Source organism: Ambystoma mexicanum, chromosome 6q, assembly GCF_040938575.1.
Source record: "Ambystoma mexicanum isolate Mex_15411 chromosome 6q, UKY_AmexF1_1, whole genome shotgun sequence".
Classification (NCBI taxonomy): Eukaryota; Metazoa; Chordata; class Amphibia; order Caudata; family Ambystomatidae; genus Ambystoma; species Ambystoma mexicanum.
Window position 1 is genome coordinate 176,660,733 of NC_090937.1, and position 21,263 is coordinate 176,681,995.

The window sequence follows — 21,263 nt, forward strand, 5'->3', positions numbered from 1 at the left end:
TTTTTGGTTTCCACTCAACCTGTTCTTGAAAGCCTGGAAAATGGGGAATTCAGCGCAGCAAACCATTTGTTCCTAACACTTACAAGGAAAAAACCAAAGGCTTCTTTGTACATCATTTTATTGGCATTTTCTGAAAACACCTCAAATGTTGTCCCTTTTTGGTTATTTTCTCTCACCCCCCTCCCCCAGAGCAAACTAGGATTCCTTGGTGGAGTTACAATGGCCTACACGTGGGGAAAAAAGGGCCACATTTGGCAGAGATATCCCATGTAACAAAAATGTTACAAAGGATTGAATGGAGACATACCAAAATCACCAAAAAAGTCCTTTGGGGGGGGGGCATGGCAATTAAGGGGTTAAGTATATCCGAGCCTGGGGGCCTTAACATAGAATCCTATAACTCATATTCAAGCTATTTGCAATCTGGTTAGGAAACGGTTAATTTGGGGGTTTAACATAAATCGAGTCACATGACAGAGAAGGGCGTGCTGGAGGGGTGGGGACGGAGGGAGTTGATGGGCTGTCAGAGCGTGAAAGACCAGGCTGCAAACACAGAGGAAGAAACGTTGCGGAAAAGAAGCAAGTGCTTGGCGTTGAAATGCCAGGTCTGCGCCAGATTACCGATGTGCCAGCTTGTGTTCAGTAGGCACGCCACTGGCGTCACCGGACCGTCTGAAATGACAACTCTGGGAGCGGAATATCAAAGAGAATGAACGCCAGAACAGGGCAAAAACTGCAATACCTCCGCCCCGGCGTGAACGACCTGTTTACACGGCTGGCAGATTTCACAGGCGGAAGCAGGGGTTCATTAGATTCCACTTGACAAGCTACTCTATGGGAGAGTTTCGAGCCCCGCCTCCAGGCGCAGGCACGGAAGCTTCTCAGGGTGGCTGGCTGAAGAAGAAACGAAAGCTGAGCTAAGGGAGAAGGAAGTGTCTGCCTGCGGTTATGCCCCAGTCATGTGTCCCGTCACCTGGACACCACAGAGGCGCTCTGTAAGTCACTGATTCGTTTCTTCTCCGCGCTGTAGTCTCGGCGAAAGCGTGCGGAGATGGCAGAGAGTAGCACTAATGACTTGGCAGAGGAGTATATCGATGCCCCCGCTGGGCAGTCGGGGGCGCCCGCCGAAGCGTGGTCGGGGCTGAGGAAGCTAATGCAGTACAAAACCTATCGGATGAGGTGGTACCTGCTGGGGGTAATCTGCCTACTCAACTGCTCAAATTCCATGGTATGTATATAGGCATGCCACTTCATTGTTCTGTGTGCTGTAAAGTTGGTTGATCGGTTATAAAACCCAATATTTGAGCATGTATACAAGTGTCAAAGGCGTGCAAAAGACAGTAACGCATTAAACGTCCCTATAAAAAAAAACGCAAACTTCGCATTTCCGTAGTGTACATGAAAACAATTATTTTTGTATCGGTGCTCGCTTGCTCGGGGTACTAAGTCTCGAGCATTGTGCTGTTGTAAACTACAGGTGTTAATAGGCTCATGCACGCATTTTATTAACAAATAGTAGAATCTGTGCCCCTTTCGACTAACAAATATTTCCTTAACGGACGCGCTGGCCCACTTAACCCAATAAGCTAACCAGACCAATAGTACCAGACCAATAGTTGCGCAAGTTTTACACATGCAACTATGCATTTTAGGGGCTGATTCGTGGAATTTGCGCCTAAAAACGGGGATTTGTGCGCCATTCTGTCCGCAAATCCCCTTTGTTAAACAGGGATTTGCGGGCAGAATGGCGCACAAATCCCCGTTTTTCGGCACAAATAATTACATGAATCAGCCCCTTAGTCTGGGTGGGCAGCTCACAGGTTAAGCTCTCCCCTCTGACATGGGGCAAGCGTGCACTTGCCCCGATCGGTTCCCATGCATTCTTCTTTTGCTGGTCGATGGAATAGTTATTATTATTATTATTCGGGCTTAGAAATGAGAGATTCTCCGATCATATTTGTGGTGGGGAGGGCTGTTGAAGGTGGACTTTGGGGGTTATTACTTTGCGGGGAGGATGTGGTTGATACTGTATGCAAATATTTATTTTAATGTTAGACCTGTTTCATGCTTGGTTTCTATTGGAATGCTGTGGACTTGTTGCATGTGTTTTTTGTCAGTGGATGTTTTTTTTAAAGCAAGGCTCAAGAAAATGGTGTACTGGCTCTTTGTGTGGAATTGAGGTGGCAAATTACGTTTTATGGCTGGCTAGTAGCTTGCAACTTAATATACCCGTCACACGACTATGGGAAGGCTAACGCTTATTTGTAGGCCCCTGGCCAATCTGACGTTAAAGCCCCTACTCTCGTGCGTGCACGTCAGTCATAGTCAGAAGTTTAAGAAGCGCCCCCCTTTTCATATGAAAGGTCTTTGCTTGCAATCATGACAAAGATTGTAAACTTGAGACCAGGGTCGGACTGGGGCATACAATTGTCTCAGGCAACCAATGAAAAAGTGGCTTACAGTTGGAACACTCCACACGCGCCTTGGTCCCACGGAAGTCCATCCGTTCACTGTTCTTTCAATGTTGCAAATGCCTAGTATCATTTCCCGAAGAATGCCCCCTGCGGAGAGTGAGACACAGTAACAGGCCCCAGCACAAATGCCCATCTATCTCCACTAAACTGTGTCCTCTCGACCCGACCCCACCCAATACCTTTCATGCTGATAAACCTCTAACCCCCCTCGCGTTAGCCATTCAGAACACCCACCACACCCCTAATCCAGGGCAGCGATATATTCTGTCAATAGTAACAGATCTGTTCGTATAAGGAGGCACCAGGGAAGGTAGGCGGTATATCAAGCCCCCGGGACACTTGGGTGCAGATATTGTGGTATCAATGAAGCCCTGATTGTGGAATTTGGCATGCCAATATATTATCCCTCTTCTCAAAGGACCATTATATGTAACGTTCAGGTATCTGTCATTCGTTACAAATGACCAAATCCTGTTGTTTAGCTTAGATTAGTTAAGAATGTTTTGTTCGCCTGAACTGACCTTCACTGCTGAGATGAGCCCAGCTGACCCACGTGCACCAAGATCGACTGGGAAGCAACAGCCAATTAGGGCCTGGCATCCCATATAGAGCAGGCCAATCTATAGGTCCACCAGCAACACAACATCTGTCTGAATGTAAATCGTCATCGATGATGCGATTGTCTTTTATAATATGCTGCCGTGTAATTTTTGGCAGAGAGCTCTTGGGCAGCAGAGTTCTTTGTTGGCATACTGTGTTTTGTGACTCGACGGTGGTGGACAATTCCCCCAAACTAGGCAAACTGAAATCTTGAGCAAATTCCTCAGTCAATTGCATTGAAGCTTCAGCCTCTGTTACTTCAGGCTGTGATATTTCCACATGAATTGGAGAAACAGGTAACATTGAATGTTTCTTGGTTGGAACATTTTAAGACGGTGTAGATTCTGTCAAAGGGGCTGCGAGCAATTGCAGTGCGTCTTCATTGGCTTCATTTTCATCTGGTCGAGTTTGCACAAAGTAGCAATGGTCCATGGTAACTTTGTATGGTTCGCAAGTGAGATTCCTTTCATTTTCCGGCCACTGGACATATGCATCACAAGTCTGAATATTAACTGGACCATTCTGCGCCTCAAATAGTAGTTTCTCCGTTGTGAAAATCCGTTTGGTAAGCAAAATCTTTGGTTTCAGTTGTTGTCTGAGTCTTTATACTCCTCTTCCTTCTGGGCCTCTAATAGATATATAGAAGAACATGCTCAATGTATAGCACACAAACAGAAGATACGATTTTTCAACTAAAAACATATGACTAAAGCATCTGCTTAAAAACTTCTCCAAAACAAACTGGTTTGTTCTTTACCCTTGTTTTCTTAATTCGCTTTGAAACCGTGGCCTTCTCTTTGACGACCGTGACATCAAGCTGAAAAAACTGCATTTTTTATATGGTTTAAATCAAGCAAATTTCACTTCCACTCAAACATATGTACAACTATACAAACAGAACCAACTTAACATTATAAAAATGTATTCCCAATCCTATCTGATGCCCAATTGTATTTCATATTAGGTTATGTATACCTCTGGTCCACGTGCCTCTTCTCATTCCACATCTTGAGTACATTCCTTGGAGAGAATAATCATTACAAAAAATTAAATGTCAATCGTACTGAAATGTAAAATGTTTCATCGCACAGAGCACTTCTGTACAAAGTAGTTTAAAATGATTACGAACCATATACTAAAAGGTTTGTTTTTGCAACACAAATGTAAGATTCGTATGAACATACCCTTGAAAACAATGTACTTGATTTGGTTATAGTTACACAGCCTGCAGTAGCGGACGTGTAGTTATGGTTAAGTTGCTAAACCCATAGGAAGAGCACTTTTTGGGCGGATTATAACTTTGCTCCCCCTGGACGAATCCTCCCAAAACTTTGCAAACAAAGTATATGGCCTGCTCCAAATTTTTTTTTTGGTTATTTTTGGTGAGGTTTCGTGAAGGGGGGCCAAGGTTGTGGGGCAGGGGGTCCCAAAGATCTTTTTTTTCATACACTGAATGGAAAAAAATGTTGCTCACGCCTGCAGCCCAAACCGCTGGATGGATTTTCACCAAATTTGCGGCAGTAGCGGTGCATGGTCCCGAAAGCATGCTTTTATAAATTTGGTGAAAATCCATCCAGTAAGTTTTTTTTTTAAAAAAAACAGGCAAAATGTAGGTGTGGAACAATGTGTGATTTCTGGCTCCGCTGCGCGGACCCATTTCCCTGTTCGCTCCGCGTACAACACTCTGATCAGGAGGACCGCGTCATGTCCACGGACAACCAACGCGCACGCTGATTGGCTGGATGGAAGCGTGATGTGCGTCCTATTTTATCAAAACACCCGCCATGTTGTATCCGAGGATAACGCGGCAGCGAACAGGGCTGGAAAACATGTTTTGGGGCATTTGGTGTTGGGAAGATGGGCTGGAAAGGGTAGAGGAGTGAAAGATGGTGCATGGCCGGAGGCCGTAGGCCATACCCCCATGAGTCTAGGGCCTGGCCACAACCACCGCAGCATAATACGGCCATGCACCCAAAAGTTTGACACTGGCATATGGATTACAGAAACATGAGTATAGAAATGCAATTTGCTGATTACAAAGAAGCACGACACCAACTATCATACTCACTGTATATATTGTTGATGCACTGTATACCTTTTTGGAACTCAGTGATAGAATATCATTGAAGTGGCAAAAGCAGATTGGAATATTGTGGCACTGTGTGCACATATGTGGCAATGCAGGAGAAATCTTTGTTTCATTGTCTGTGATAAAAAAAACATAACATGTTAGGGAAGGTACTTCATAATGTCGTATTGTATTCAATTTCAGACATTTATGTACTTTGTGGACCCTCTTAATTAGTACATGACAAGTACTATGCTTCAAACAGGTGCACTGTTCAATGTGCTCAGTTCCTGTTGTGTTTACATAATCATTGTGGGAAATAAATCCATGCAGGATAAAAAAAACTTCTACATTCATTTGATGTTATGTGGCACATTCTGTTTCTGATTGACGTGTGCAGTACTTAAAGGGATGTTTAAGGTGCACATATATGTGGTCTTGCTGTTAAAAGCACTGTTGCAGTAGGAGGAATTGAAATGGTGTGTGTTTTGCTTTTTGGAAGTGGTGGTACTATGGTTGCAGTTAGATACCAGTTGGTGTATTCTAACTGTTGGTAGTTTGAAAGTTGTTGAGGGTATGTTTTGTAGCAGTTTGTTTGCTGAAGGTTGATTTTGGCAGTTTGACCGCTGGAAGTAACGTTGTAGTACTGCGGGTGTAGTAAGATACCAGTTGGTGTGTTCTGGTTGTTTATACTTAATAAGTCTTGAATGGTTTCCCAGAAGAACTTTCATTATTGCTGGTGGATTTTAAATTGTGTAGTAATGGGAAGTAATATTGCAGTATTATGGGTTGCAGTTAGATACCAGTTGGCGTATTCTGTTTACAGATTTGCAGGGTATGTCTTCAAACGCCTCCATTCTTGTTGGAGGATTTCCATTTTCCGCTATTGTGAAGTGCCTTTGCAGTATTATGGGTGTAGTTACATGCAGTTGTGTATTGCAGTGGTATGGGCATTGTTAGACAGCTGTTGCCTTGGTCTAACAGTTGATCATTTCACAGGTCATTGAGGACAGTTTGTAGACCCTCATACTCGGTCCTTTTCTTAAGTACTAGGGGTGAAACCATATTAGTGTTTCTTTTCCACAGTTGTTGTTTCTGTGACTATAATCATTGGGGAAAAAACTGTATAGCAGCGCAATTGATGTCCTCATGGGGCAGTTGGTGTATGCTAAGGTGTTCCAGTTTCACAGGGCCGAAGGTTATTTTTTTGTTTGCAGTTACATATCTGTTGGTGGGTATTGGGCAGTAGGCTATGTTACTTTTGTAGATCAGTGAGTACATTTTGGTTCCAAGAATATTAAGTGGGCATTTGCAGGATTTGCTGGTAATGCCTCCTTCAGAGTAATGGAAGCTCATTGCAGTCAAACTACCCACATTTCTTTTTAATGTATGCCGTACCTGCAGTGGTTATGGCACCGGTGTGGTAGATTATGCCTGCTGTTGTGAAGGTTTTCTTGCTAGTAAGCTTGCAGTTGTTTTGGGTACCATCTGTATTGCATCGTAAAAGCATTACTATTACGTATTGGCTATGTGACTGGATCTGTAAGGTCGAACGATTTTATGAATTGCAAGTAGTACATCATATGCCATGATTTGCATTTTATACCAGCTGCTGAAATGAAATGGATTCACAGTTAGGTATAGATGCATACACAAAGCGCTCATTAGGGATTTGTTCCTGCACCACATGGCTGCAGAGAGTGCATGTATGTTTCCACATGTATGAAATCTGGAAGATATCATTTATAGTTATGTTTTTGCTTTCCAGTACTTGCAGTAAGTACATTAGAAATTCTTGTGGATCTTCTTGTGTGTTTATAGTGAATCTCACCATTCCCACACAGTAGTCCAATTCCTGCCTTATTCCTGAGACACTGTGTGTTGTCAGGATTGTTTGTTGCATTCCTATGAAAGGGTAGCATTTGTAAACGCAACTGATCTGCGTTGTTTAAGCAAATGTTTTCAGCAATTGCAATAGAACATTGATTGCTACATTTGCATAGCAATTTCCACCTCTTGTGTTGGAAAATTTGAATGGACCAGACAGTTTTGTCTGAGTCATTTGATGGAGTTTCATTTGCTTTTTTTTTGAAGAGGTACTTCTCTTTGTTTGTGCAGTTGGGTATGCAATTGCCTTTTCAGTACATCCTTCCGTGTTTGTGGCAATTGATGGAGCTGCTTTCAATTTATTTGGTGGTACTGTTGGGAGATCACGTTTAAGTTGTTTGCGTGAGTTTTCTTTGACCAAGTTTGCTTTTTTGAGGAACAGGGTACATTTTGAGATGGGGTGTGTAGAGAGCACATAGTCTGTTGTGCTCCACGATGCAAGGAATGTCTGCCTTTACTTTGCTTGCATCAAAATTGACTAGAAATAGTCCTTCAGCTGTACGTAGGCATGACAGTGCTATGTAACGCATGCCTTCTTTAAAGACTGTGCTGCCAATGTCAATAAATGCTTGATCTAGGATTATACCTTGTGATTTGTGAATATTGACTGCATATGCAAGAGACAGAGAAAAGTGGTCTCTGTGTGCATACATGTCTTTGAAAAGAAGGAATCTGACTGTTGAGCATCCTATCCTTGTAACTTCTGAAAGTTTGTCAAAGTGGATGTTGACAAACTGAATGCTGTCACGTGGGTATGTGTTTAAGCCAACTGCTCCATTAACTAAACCTTGCTCCACGTCAAGGTTATGCTTTAGCATTACTCTACAGTTTAAACACAATGTTAACATTTTCTCCAAACCAGCTGTGTTAGAGATGGAGTTCTCTAAGGTATTTAGTCGTGCTGTGGCTTGTTGACACACAGGCACTGTCAGACCGTGCACGTCCAGTTTTCTGTGGAGTAAATTTGCACTATTGGTTGCAGTTCTTTTTTCAACATTTTTTGCAAAGCTTGCTAGGGTTTGCATTAAGGACATACATTTTAAATTTTGTGTGCTAATTGTTCCATGACATCAGAAGCAGATGTGTTATGTCCATATAGTTCATGGATTCGTCTGCTATTTAAGATGGACTGTGCTTCCTTAGAAAGCACACCAATCAGAATGCTTTTCAAAATGTTAGCATAGATGAGGTCTGCAGACTGACGCATGTTATCAGTTAGTTCTCTGTATTAGAAATGTTGCCAGAGATTTCCTATGCTGCCAAGTAAGTTACGGCACAGTCTGTGTCCTAAGGTTTAAAAAATAGTTTCACCTTTCACTGGTATTAATTGAAGATCTCCAAAAACAATAACGTGTTTTCCTCCAAAGAGTACTTCATACTCTTAGTATGAAGTACTCTAAGTAGTCAGTTTTAAGGACCTCTTGCAATCTTAGGTGAATCAAAGCCAACATTAGGTTGGAGACCATGTTCACCTCATCTATTAGGAGCATTTTCATTTGTTTCAAAACTCTGCATAACTCCATAGTAACTTCTGCTGAAAGTTTGTAGTGGTCTGATTTGTTTTGGTGTTCTACTGGAAGGAGTAGCAATCGGTGTAAAGTAACGCCACCTAGGTTGTAGGCAGCTAAACCTGTGGGGGCAGGTACAACAGCTGAAAGCATGTTCTTTGTCAATTGTTGGAGGAACTTGCTGATGATTTTTTATTAAGAATGTTTTGCCTGAACCAGCTTCACCACTTACATACAGGAGTACAGGTTTCCAGTTTTGACAGGTACAACTTTTAGTTTCATGTTGCACACCATGTCCAATTTCTTTAGTTACTCCTAGGAAAATGCTACGCTGTTCATCATTCAGTTGTAATTTCAGTAGAGCAAAGTTTTCTTCAGATTCCTCGTACTGGCACATGATGTGTTCTACTTCAGTCATGGCTAATTCTGCCTCATTTACTATGAGTGGCTCTCCAAGTGGTTCTTGGCTTCCTGTAAGAGAAGTTTGACTGCTCTCAGGAGTGTCTACGTTTAGTTGTACGTGAAGTTCTTCCTCTTGTTGGCGTTCATTGTCCAACATGTTTTTGTACTGTTTTAAGTTTATATCTGTTATGCTTTCACTCACATTGAAAGCATCTACGTAGGAGGCATGGGTTTCCAATAAATCTTCTTCTTTTCAACTTGGTTTACAAAGTTGCAGTAGGGACATGTAGTAAGGTTCTCCATGTTGAGGAGTTTTAAATGACAACTTCATATGATTAATCAGGCTGCCTTTGGTAAGTTTAACAAGGCATCCCTCACCACTTTTGACTATGTATTTACCTTTCTTCTCGCCTGGTTTAATATTATTTTTAAATGAGAAGTTTTAGGCAATGTGGTATAGACACATAATTTCCCAAGCAGTACTCCTTTTTGGGTAGCATGTGTCCAATACATTGTTTTTCAAAATGTCCTGGCTGTTGGGATTGTTTTTGGCTATTGTTGCTATGTCTTGGTATGATTTGAAAACTCTTTTTTTTTCTGGATGCAGCAGGACCAGGATTTAACCAGACTGTTTTCAGATTTACCATACAAGGCTCTGCCGGTTAAACGGGCTGCGGCTTCGTTGCAACCACATTCTCTATGGGAGAGCATTTTTATGCCAAAGCTGTATAATTTTTGTGACAGTGTTTTTTTTCAGATGATATGTCATCCCACAGGTCATTCAGCTCTGTTTTCTCAGTTTTGGTCAAGTAGGCTGTGACATATAGTGCAACTGCAGTGGAAATGTCTGCAATGTACTGCACATCTATGTTTGCATTCCACAGGAGGGCAATGATTGCATTGTAATCATTAATGTACTTTGATGCTTCAGTTCTTTTAATTTAGTATGTGTTCTCAGGCGATTTGCGTTTCACACTGTCTCTTAACAGAAGACTTGAAGCTGTTTACTTGTCCTTTTGCTGAAACTGGTCTAGGGAAACCAAAGCAGCATTTGGTGTAGTGTTTGGCTTTGTTTTTATCTGCGTCAACAATACTTGGCACATTTATGTCTTTGAAATCGTAAAATGTGTGCATATGTGTCACTATGTGCGCTTTCTGAAGGGATTTCGCAAGTGACATATTTGTGAATGAACTGCAAAACAGTGGCATCACGGTCCTGACCAAATTTAACAGCATCTATAATCCACAAAAGCATGTGGATGTGTGGTGCTTCTCTGGATGGATATTCCTTTCTCCAAAAGAAGTGTTGCACTTCTCCGAGGGGAGGATTTGTTTTATTACAGATCAAGTGCAGCATGGCAATAAAGCGGTGATAGAAGTACCTAGACACATTTACAGGGTCAAGAGAGCAGAATACACCTGGTGTTTTCATGTCCATCCCTGCTTTGTTTTCGTTTGCTATGCATAGGAAATCGTCTTCCCATGCATACTCCGCCCAACTTAAAGTGACAAACCATGTGGGTGGGCCAAGATTGTGTAGCATACACCATATGTCTACGTGACGTCGGAACCAGTATTATTCCGCACCACGCATGTTTGCAAAGCGATTTGTAATACTTGACTGTAAAATTTCATCTTTCTCTTTCACCTTTTTGAAGTAGCTGTGTAGCAGATATGTTCTAAGAATTGGAACCTGTTTTCAGTGTGTGTGCAACTCCATAGAGTTGCTCGTTCACTTTCAAATAGGAGGTGGAATATGTATTCAACGCTTTGTCTCAATCTGGGGTCTTCAGAATACATTTGTAAATAACAGTATTCTGATGCTGTTAATTGTGTGCATCTTTCACCATACCTTCCACCTTTTCCAGTAGGAAAGAGTACATGAAAGGCTTTTTTCCCATAGGCTGATTGGAGATCCTTTGGCTTGGCGCATTTTATATGTTTCTAGTGCATGTATGGTGTCTTTGGAGTGCAGTGGGTGAATTGTATACTGGTCTAAAATATTGGAAGCTGGAGTAGGATCTAGAAGTGCAAATTGGCCAGTTGATAAGGAATCCTGAATTTCGGTGGTTTCTCTCAGGTTTTCTTCAATGTTTATTTCTATGTATTATTCATTGGTCTCTTTAAGATATTGTAGGGCTTCTTTAACTTTTGTTTAAGTCTACTAGTTGCTGCCAAATTTAGTTTCTGCAAATTTGTTTTTTTAGGTAAACCATTCACTAGGATAATCAAAGATTGATCTATTGGCCGTTGCACTCCGAGTGTCTACATTTTCTTTAAGATCTAATGGCAAATAAACTACTTTGCCACAAATGCCTTTCAGTAATTCAGAAGGAGGCAACTTGGCTGTTTTCGGTTGGAGGCGTATTATCGCTTGAAATTGGTGTATTGTTTGAATTTCAATGCTCTCATACAAAATAAGCTATTTGTAGTGGTTTTGGAAGTGGGAATATTTCCAAGTTATTAGTGATAACCTGTGAAGGCATTTGGTTATTTTCAAGTTTTCCAGTGCAGTATGTGCAACGTATTGAGGGGTTAGTTCTTTCGTATTTGTTTTCTGTTATAAGTTGGAGAGCTATTTGGAACCATTGGGATTCCTCATGGTCTTCTATTTTGTACGTTACATCTACAGTTTTGATGCTCTTTGTATAAAAAGTTCTATGACAACACACACATACTTGGTTTTGGTACTTGAGCAGATGTGCTTTTAAACAATTTGTTTTTGTACATGTGTAATAGAACGTTGGCATCTGCAAGGTTGCCGCTACTCTCTTCTAAGGTCTTATTAAGTGCTCTTCACTTCCCAAATATTTACTTTGGATATGGTTTGTTTCTTCCAGGAGTTCTTTGGGTGTGCCATGTAGGAGAATGTGATTTAAATGCTCCAGTGCTAAAGCAAGACCAAATATGAGGTCAGATTTTAGCCGGGCATAGGAGACTCACAATCTATGTCTCCTTTATTTGGACTTACTTTCTGTGTTTTATGTACCTAACCAATTGGGACATTTCGCTCATGAATAAGTTGTTTGTTAATGTATACGTGGATATTTTACACTTTACGACATCTGTAAATATGTTACATTGGATTTCTAATACAATCTTGTGTTTGTTCACTACAATGGTCACCATGTACGTTGTGTATATGTCAAAACTTAAATATTTTTGCGAAAGAAAAAGCATCAGCCAACTAATAATAAAAAGCTGAAATTTTCATATCAGCAAAAGATATGTATTTATCAGCAGCAAACGTGTTGTTTCCAACAGTGGTTGCCCCAGTTGTATGGGCACCTATAAGGGTCTAAAAACTAGTTTGCACTAAAAGCACTGTTTGCATCCTTTTCGATTTATTGAGGGTAGGACACCCTTCCCCCTTGTTATAGATTCCAGTGCTAAAGCAGGACTTTTTGCATAGTACAGTCTCTGAACGAGATTTCGTATAATAGAATGGTGTGTTGCTAACATTTTGATGTTGTGGAAGGTGCTTTTGCAAGCAGGGAATGTCCTCGTAGTCCTGTGTATTTGCGCACTGGAGTCCATGGTTTGTAATATTTTAATTTTGTATTTGTCTTTGGCTTTCACATACTGATTGAGGAACTGCCGCAAAGATTTGAAGGATTGTTTTCGTACGTTACACATTGAGGTGCACAGCCATTTGTAGATGGGACGGTTGGTTTGGTGGAATGGAGAGTTGTTTGTAATTTTATTTGGGATGTTCTTGCAATCAGCGTTTCATTTGCCATAAAGGTACTGTACCTTTTCATACCCTCGGCCACTGCTATGTTTGGCAATTGGGTTTGTTTGCTTTTGTTTGGATGCCTCTTCATTGAAAGATGTGCTGGTTGTGTGAATCCACTCACCTGCACGGACGTTTGCAAAGGTATCTATATTGATATTGCGAACTACTTATTGTAGTTTACTAATTTTAATTTTGTTAGTGGTTTCATTATGTTTAAAATTAATATAAACACTTTCCTTTTGAGGAGCATTGCACTGTCAACGAGAGCTTCCAGGATCAGTTTTCTGCGGTAACTTTTAAGGGTTGAGCGTGGTTTCTCCCCTGTTTTTAGAAGATTCTGAAGGATTCTATGGTGGAACATTTTTTTTGTAAAATTAATTTTTTGGAATGCTTACTTATGGCTACATTAACATTGGTAGATGGAGTGTTAGCACTACTGGTGGTTGCATTCTTAATACATTTAGGTTTACATTTTAGAAGAAAAGTCACACTTTTTTCCCCCTGCTACTTGGTTCTGTTTTTCTCAGTGATTGTATTAGCTGTTTTGTTTTAACTTTTTTAACAAAGTCTGCTAGAGGCGAATGGCTATTTTGCATGGTTTGAGTTTTATCTGCTCTATTTCTGCGTTGTTTTCTACAGAGTTGCTTTTTGGTAGGCATTCTCTTGTGTCTGTTGGAGAAAAAAGGAAAGTGTTGGTTTGGAAGTTGTGCAATGTATTTGTGTGTACTGTGCATGAGTGCCTGAATATGAGGGTAGGCAAGCATAGAGGAGAGTGATTGTGCAAAGGGCTGTTACTTTTGGTTGGGAAGGTTGTACTAGTGTGTGTGTGTGTGTGTGTGTGTATATATATATATATATATATATATGTGTGTATGTTCCTGTGGGAACGGTTTGCTTCAGTGTGTATGACAGTGTAGTGTGCTTGAAGAAGTAAGGACATTACCATGTTTTTATAAAACTAGTGGGTATTACCGTACTGGTGTTCTGATGACAATACAAAGAGTGGACTTGCCAAGGTGCAATGAGTAAGGGTGAAGCGAGTGCTGTGGGGTTGGATAGAATTGTCTAGGCTGCGATACAACAACACTGCATGGTCTGAGTAACGGACAGGACACTACTACAGGACTGCACTTACTTTGTTGGATTTGAAGCGTAGGTTTCTTCTGGGTTTTAACTTCCAGCAGAAACATCACTTGCTTTTAGGAGGCGGTTCTTCACTGCAATTGCAAAAGCAGGAAGTTAGTGGGTATGTGTGTCAATGGTACAGTAATAGCACTAGAACATGTTATTTTAGGTTGTAGGAGGATTTGTTGGCAGGGAGAGTTAGTGTGGGTGTCCAATTGTACAGCACTGCATACAAGTGGGGACTTGGGAGTATCAGCATTGTTGGTATGGAGGCAGTGATAACTGTGCCCTATGGGGCTGCACTTAGGAGTGTGTGAGATGTTGTTGCACTACTTGCTTGGAAATGGATTAGTGCAAGTCCTAGTAGGGTGAGAAAAAGGGCAGAAAGAAGTACAGATTGGAAAGGAGAATGTTACCGTGTGTGGAATTTTGATAACTTATCACATGGATGGATGCTTGCTATGAGTGCAGAGATCCTTGCCCGTTTCATTTATTTATCCAAATTTACCGATGGTACTGTTTGCAATGTATACATGCATTTCTTTGCTTTCCTTTGAATGGTGCATTTTGTCAATTGTGCAAGGTATGTACTTGCCATGCTTTTCTAACATGCATGCAGTTTCCCTTTTCTGTGTGCATTCTGTGCATTTCACATAGGATCTTGAACTTGAATTTGCTGTGCAAATTTTCTCAGTGTGTTTTAAAAAAAAATACTCGGACAGTGGTGCTGACATAGAAATACGTGGTTCGCAGCTGTTATGCCAGTGGGCATTACAAGAAAACTTTGAAAGCAGACAGCATTGTAAGTAACTGTCAGTTGATGTCAGGAGATGGGACAAATGAAAGCATGATTACTGAGTAGGTTATGCAGGGCAAGTGGCAGGCACCCTGTTCGTATGTATGCAATCTATGTACTTGCTATCGTAACATACATGCAGTTTTCATTTTCTGTGTGCATTACAAAACATATGCATACCTGCAGTTTGTGGATGAATCTGGAAGTAGAAATCTTGGAGAGTTTTACATTACTTTTGGATGCAGGTGTTTGGGAACCACAGGAGCCCTGTGCTCTGAGTGTTGAACAGTACATCTGCAATGTTGTAGTGAGTTAACAGAGTTGGATGTAGAGATCTTGGAGTGATTGGTAGATGGATGTGGTACTGCTTACCAGTAGCCAATGAGAGAGTGCTGCAGAGAGTGAATTGGAAAGGGAATGAGGGCTGCCCCTGTGTTTAACACTGCGTTAGTTCGCGGATCACAAGTGCCACATCCAGGGCTTCTCTGCATGCCTGGCATGGAAATGGGACAGGTGTTCAGCATGTGGTTTACAGGACGGGAGGGTAATACTTTTTTTTCATTGCTTTGTTGGTTGCGTAGTGTAGATGGCTGGAGTTACTGTATGGATAGTGGGATATTCCTTTGTATGTGATCTGGAGAGCTATGCCAAGGCAAGAGGTGTTTCTGCTGATCTTGGTTTTCCATGTCTGCAGACTTTGGTACAGTGTGCCTGGCCGCAATTTAGAGGCACTGCTTGCTCTTTGCAGAAACATGGGTACTTTTGGTAGTCCTGATGTTTTGGTGGTGCACTGTAGAGGAGTGCATTTGGGCTACATCAGTGCTCCAAGTTTGGTGCCTGTACTGAAGTTGTTGGTGGAAGAACTGATGTTGCTTTTCCGTACTGCAAAGGTGTTTTTTTTCTGAAATACCACCTAGAGGACTATGGAACAAACCCAATGGGCCTCATTACAAGGTTGCTGGTCTGGATACAACGGTACCGGTAAGCTTACCAGTACCCTTGTATCCAGAGCGGCAAACTCTGAGTGGTGCCGCGGGTGCCTTTCGTTCCACCAGGTCTGCCCTGGCGGAATAAAAGGCTCCCGCGAGAACAGCAAGCCTGTAGCACCAGCACTGTAATGAATGGTGCCGGTGCTACAGGCATTCCCATTCCCATTGAGCCCTAAGGGGCTGAAATGGGGATATACTGGCACCCGCGAAAGGGCAATTACTGAGTCCGGCGGGGCCGAATACCCCAGTAATTGCCCATTCGTGGGAGCCGGATTTCCATGCCGGTTTGGAGGTAGCCTCCTCCAACCTCATAATGAGGCCCGATGTCTTTAATTCCCAGCAAAATGTTGGAAGGTGCCTTGTTAACAGAGGCATGGGTATAGTTGTGCGACGTGCGTAGATGTCTGTTTTCTATAATGACAACATTGACTCCCTTAGTGTGCACTATTTTACGGCAGACAGCGTTTCGTTGTCCATTCTTGGAAATGCTCTTTTTTTCCACAATCTAAGGGATGCTATGGTTGATGTAAGGCAGTAAGGAGGAAAAGAGAAATTCCCCCCACCCCCAAAAAATACAAAACAAAAGGTGTTTGTTCAGTAGCACCTAAACAAAAAATAAAATAAAGGCTCTTTTCAGAGCCACCACAATAGACGAAATCTCTTCCACCCTGGGTTAAATTTCTCTCCCCACCCCCTTGAATTGGCCGATTTATCTGCAAACTTTGCGGTAGTTCGCGGATTGCACATGCCACATCCGGGACCTTTAAGGATCGCAGGCATGGAAATGGGACTGTGGAGGACAGGATTGGTCAATAAGGTTCCCTGGGTGTGGTGTGTAAGGAGAGAGTGTGGGAGAGGCTTAGTTTGCTGAGAGGAGTGCAGATGGCTGTGGCTGTGTGTTTCACGAGGCAGTGTGTGTGGAGTTTGGGGGACTCTTGGATACATTGGTTGCAGGTGTATGCAGAGCACTGTGGAGTGGCTGCGCATCTTGGATTCCCTCATGTGGATGTGCCATGGTATGGAGTGTGTTACGCTCACCTGGCTCCCACAGGGGCGTCGATCGGACCCGGACAGCTGCGACCTCCTCCAACGTGAAGCGTAGTGCAGAGATGACAGACTGGACTGGGCCGCCTAATCTCGTCTGCTTGACCCGTAGAAGTATTCTCCTGCAAGTGGAGAAAGGGATTTAGCCACCTGTGGATTTTAGTAATGGCTCCCCACTGTTCTCCCCACTAATCACCACCGATATTCACTTTCAGTAAGCTCACCTTATGTTTGTAAATGATGAGCTCTCCATCCTGCGTGGAATGCAGGGGCGCGTAGATGCCAGTTACTTCACTGGTTTGAAGGCGTTGGAAGAGTTCTGGGTTAATATTGACTCCGAGGTTCCAGTCGAGAACCCTTATACTTAAGTTCAATTAGTTAAATATGTCCGATGTTCACTCTTGTACATTCCTTCTTGTGTTGCAGCTGGGTCCAAGAGAATATTGTCATTTGGCAGCTGATGGTGTTCAGGTAAGAGTCTGTATTACCAAACACTGTCCAGCACAAGGTGCGTGTTTTTTAAATTGCTGGTTTCTCTCTCCTTACAGGTGCGGTGTAAGAAGTTGGGGTTTGTTACAGAACAATGCCTCCGGTTGTTAATCAGGTAAGTCTATGGTGGAGAGATTGTACTTGTTGGCTCTCTCGGCTCACCTTATGTTTCTTTGTCCCCTAGATGGTGGAATTTGGCGGAGAAAATGATGGAGGCTGCGCCGGATCGAAAAATGCTGTGAGGACTGGTGAGTATGGCGCGGCGCTGCAGCTGGTGATGCGACACGTGTAGAATAATGTCCTCTTCAAGTCCGAAGCATGATGGATCCGGAATTCAGGTAAGGATTGAGATAATACCTGTTTTCTAACCTTTCCTTCTTCTTTCTTCTATTGCTAGGAGCTCTGGATTCGAGATGGGCGTGGTTGAAGACTGGATGCTGACTGCAGGCACGGTGAGCGTTCCGCTGCTGGATGCAGAATAACGCGAAGCATGTGCTGCTGTTCGGGCGTGGTTTAAATAGCCTCCAAAGTAGTTCCAGTTAAGAAGTCCCTAAAACCACACCCGAGTAAAAAATAGTCCCTGTAGTAAAATAGTCCCATCCAGGCCTCACGTTGGCTTGGATTCATTTGCAGCATGGTCTGCATGAGGTAAGTAAAGTCTATGAGCCTGGCGCCTAAGGCGCCAGGACTGAACCCAGACAGCCCCCAGCCGGGGGTGCTGGGGTTTTATTAAATATCTGGATGCCTGCTCCCGGGCTGATGGGCTTGATCCGGATGCCCGGGGGTAGGCATCATGACAGTGTGTGGCATGAAGTGGCTGGATTTGCTTCCCCCCATGGGCTACTTTGGTGATGCAGCATCATTCAGCCATTATTATTGTTCATTTTGGAGGGAACCGTTTAGGCCACGTTACTGGAATCTCTCTGCAGTTTGCGATGAAGGAGGCACTTGGGAAGTCATGGACATGTTTCCAAACGTTCGAGTAACTTTTTTGCGCATTGCTCAGAGACAGATGTGGCTGCGCTCTTCCTCATTTGGTCCACAAATGGAGAAAGCCTGGCGCAGTTTCAACACGCCCGTTTGTGCATTTTTGCGAGATGTTGATATGTCTTCCTTCCACAATGAAGACATTACATTTCGTAGCACCAACATTTTCCGCAGATATGGTGTCCATCTTACTGATGCTGGCAATCGCCTTTTTTTTTTTGCGGAATATCCAAAATGCTTTGCAGCCGTTCTTGCAAGTATAGCAAGCATTTGTGCAGTAGGTGTTGGCTGCTTCAAAACTTCCAAGAACAAAAAAAAAAACCAAAAGGCTCTTTTCAGAGCCACCACTGTCTCCTGGAAGAGAATGCAATGGTTTACATGCTGCCACACCCTGCATGCTTTGGGAGTCTGCGGACTACCGTGCTGTCCGCAGACTGCGCAGGGGCCTGCACCAATTTTTGTGTACTTCTATTTTTGAACTGTGAAAGGTGGCTCTGAAAAGAGCGTTTATTTTTTGTTTATTTTGTGATTTCTTTTGGATTTTCTAAACACGACACATAAGGGAGGGAAGGCAAGGGAGGGTAGGGAAGGGGCACCAACCACAGGGATGAGAGAGGAAGATGTTGGGTGGGCCTCATCGAGGTAGGAGGCACTTTCCTTCGTGGTCCTGGACCGCAGCCTTGAAACCACTTCGGAACTGCTCAACCCTGCAGAGTACTGTACACATACAAAACGGTGACCTTTGAAAGGTAAGGATCTACTGCGGTGCATATGGCCTGCGAGCCTGAGTCAGGGATCCGCTGCCCCACATGAGTGTCCTTTGTGGTGACAGGAGCAGATGTTGAGGATGCTGCAGTGGAACTCGGGTGTCGCTGCATGTAGGTGGTGCCATAACTGTACAGCCCAGGTTTGCCGCGACTGAGTACCATGGCACTCATTGCAGTGAACCTTGGCTACCCCCCAACGGTGGTTAAAAAGCCTCCACACCCAATACTCGTGTCAGCAGCTGGGAGTGGGGACCTCTACTACCTCATCCTCTTCTTGTTCCCCTCTGCATCATCATCCATGTTTGCCTCTCCAGGACCTTGTAAGGTGAGGGTGGTGCTGAGGCAGAAGCAGCAGATGTAAAAGCAGTGGTGGATGGCATTATTCAGTAAGCAATGTGGAGTAGTAATGCAGCAATCCAGCAATGTGGAGCAGTAAGGCAGCAATCCAGCAATCTGGCAGAGTGATCTGTTCAGGAAATCAAAAAACAGAATGAGGAGCTGCACTCGGGTGTGGCCTTTTATAGGGGTGCTGGGCAGCGCTTCGCAGACAGTCTCGTGCCTCGCGGAGACTTCTAACCCCAGGCTGGGCTCAAAAGAATTCCAAAAAGTCTCTAGATTGGTTGGGGCATGGTCTGGGACCTCTGAAAGGACAAAGTTTCACAGTTAAACACCTTGGATTGCGCAGAAAAACACTTTTTTGCTGTTCAGGGGCCCGGGCAGTGTTTGTGAATAAGGACCGATGCTCAGTGTGGGTGCGGTCACATGGTGACATCGCGAACATTCATGAATGGGACAGCTGTCCTCAGGACACCTATTGCACAGGATCTGTTGGGTACATGCGCCTAGGTGTCCTACGGACAGGGTTGGGCTCCCCAAACTAATTAAAGTACATCACTGCTATGCGGACATGCCGGGCAAGCACAGTTTTGGTAGGACCCTGGGGACGAGATGCGCATGTGCCTAGGTGTCCGCCTGACAAAGGTGGGCTCCCTGAACTAATTAAAGTATGCCACCATTTTGCAGGCATGCCGGACAGGCGCGTTGTCCGTAGGGCACAGGGAATGTGATGCGCGTGCGCCCAGGTTCTGCAGGACAGGGGTGGGTCCCCAAACTTTTTAAAGGTAGTCACGCCTTTGCAGACATGCACAGACACCTCCATTTTGATTACGGACTCCTAACCGGGCTTTTAAAAAAGAAAACGCACACAGCAACAGTATACACATAGAACTTTATTTACACACACAAATACACACAATTAGGAAAGGGCAGGGGTAGCGGAAATGGAAACCTATACAGGGTAATTGGGATTTTGTATAGGCTGGTCATCAGGGGAGGAAGGAATTGAGGTCTCATCATAACATCTTTGCTTGCAGGGGATTTGTGGGGATGGTAGGCTTCGATGGGGGGGAAGGGTACAGGTGCAAGTGGGACAGTGGTACTTTATATTTTCCATTATATGCCTTTGAACAAGTAGCTTTAAATCTGCAAAACTGTCATTCAATTGGTCCATTTTTGCCCCCAGGCTCACTAGTTCATTGGGCGCATCGTCAGTTCGGAATTTTTATGTGCTCATGCACTTGTGTAGTAGTGGGTGCCATTGCCTTCATTTCCTGTATGTACTGTTAAACAAAAAAACATGTTTCAGTTACATGTGAAGCAATGTGTATTCATGCTCTTATTTTCCCAACTGCAATGTGTACCATTGGTGTTACTATCTTCACTCATTTCATCAAGAGGGAAATTCTCCTCAAGCCACTCCTGGCTGCCTGACATTTCTGTGTAAAAAAAAAAAAAAATAATAATAAATTTAAAAAAAAACTTTTGTCGTTTACTCAGGACAAACTGCACAGTTATAGGAAAAAATATAGAGTACTTAGCACTTTCTTGTATGGTTCTGCTGTTACTACTTTGCACCTCTCTTGCTGACAGTTGCTTCTCAGTTTATAGATAAAGCAGCACTGAGGTAATACTGTTGGAAGCACAGGTTATTTTTCTTCTTGGTGCATTCCATTATGTTGCACACCCTTTGCAATTGCCCTGCTGCTTTTATAAGTACAGAGTTTGTAGACCCCTTCATTTTTCCTTATAATTCACTTATGTGTTGCTCTTTTTAATCATGTTCAGTATCTTTGCTGCACGCTACAACAATGTAAGGCAACCCCTAAGCTTTTGGGCAATGTGCATGTTACCCGAGGTCCGCGGACAGTCGCATAGTCTGCGGACCCTGTGGTTATCAGCATGGGGCCAGGGGGTTCAGTATGTTGTATGGTACATCCATACAAATTAAGGGTATCCTGGTAAAAACCTATGAAATTCAGTGAAAAAAACGTTGTTAAAGGGATGTTATAGTTACATTGCACTAATAAAAACCTATCCATATTATGGTTACAA

At 43.1% G+C, this 21,263-nt stretch overlaps 1 protein-coding gene across 4 annotated transcripts in view; it reads left to right on the forward strand.

The window, feature by feature from the left end:
• The first annotated feature begins 506 nt into the window (after positions 1–506).
• The window catches only part of SLC49A3 (solute carrier family 49 member 3), a 684,087-nt gene continuing 663,330 nt past the window's right edge, over positions 507–21,263 (forward strand). For all 4 annotated transcript variants that reach the window (XM_069630598.1, XM_069630601.1, XM_069630599.1 and 1 more), the window contains exon 1: positions 507–1,228. In XM_069630598.1, coding sequence (XP_069486699.1) covers positions 1,052–1,228 — 177 coding nt within the window. In that variant the 5' untranslated portion in view covers positions 507–1,051. The remainder of the gene's footprint in view (positions 1,229–21,263) is intronic.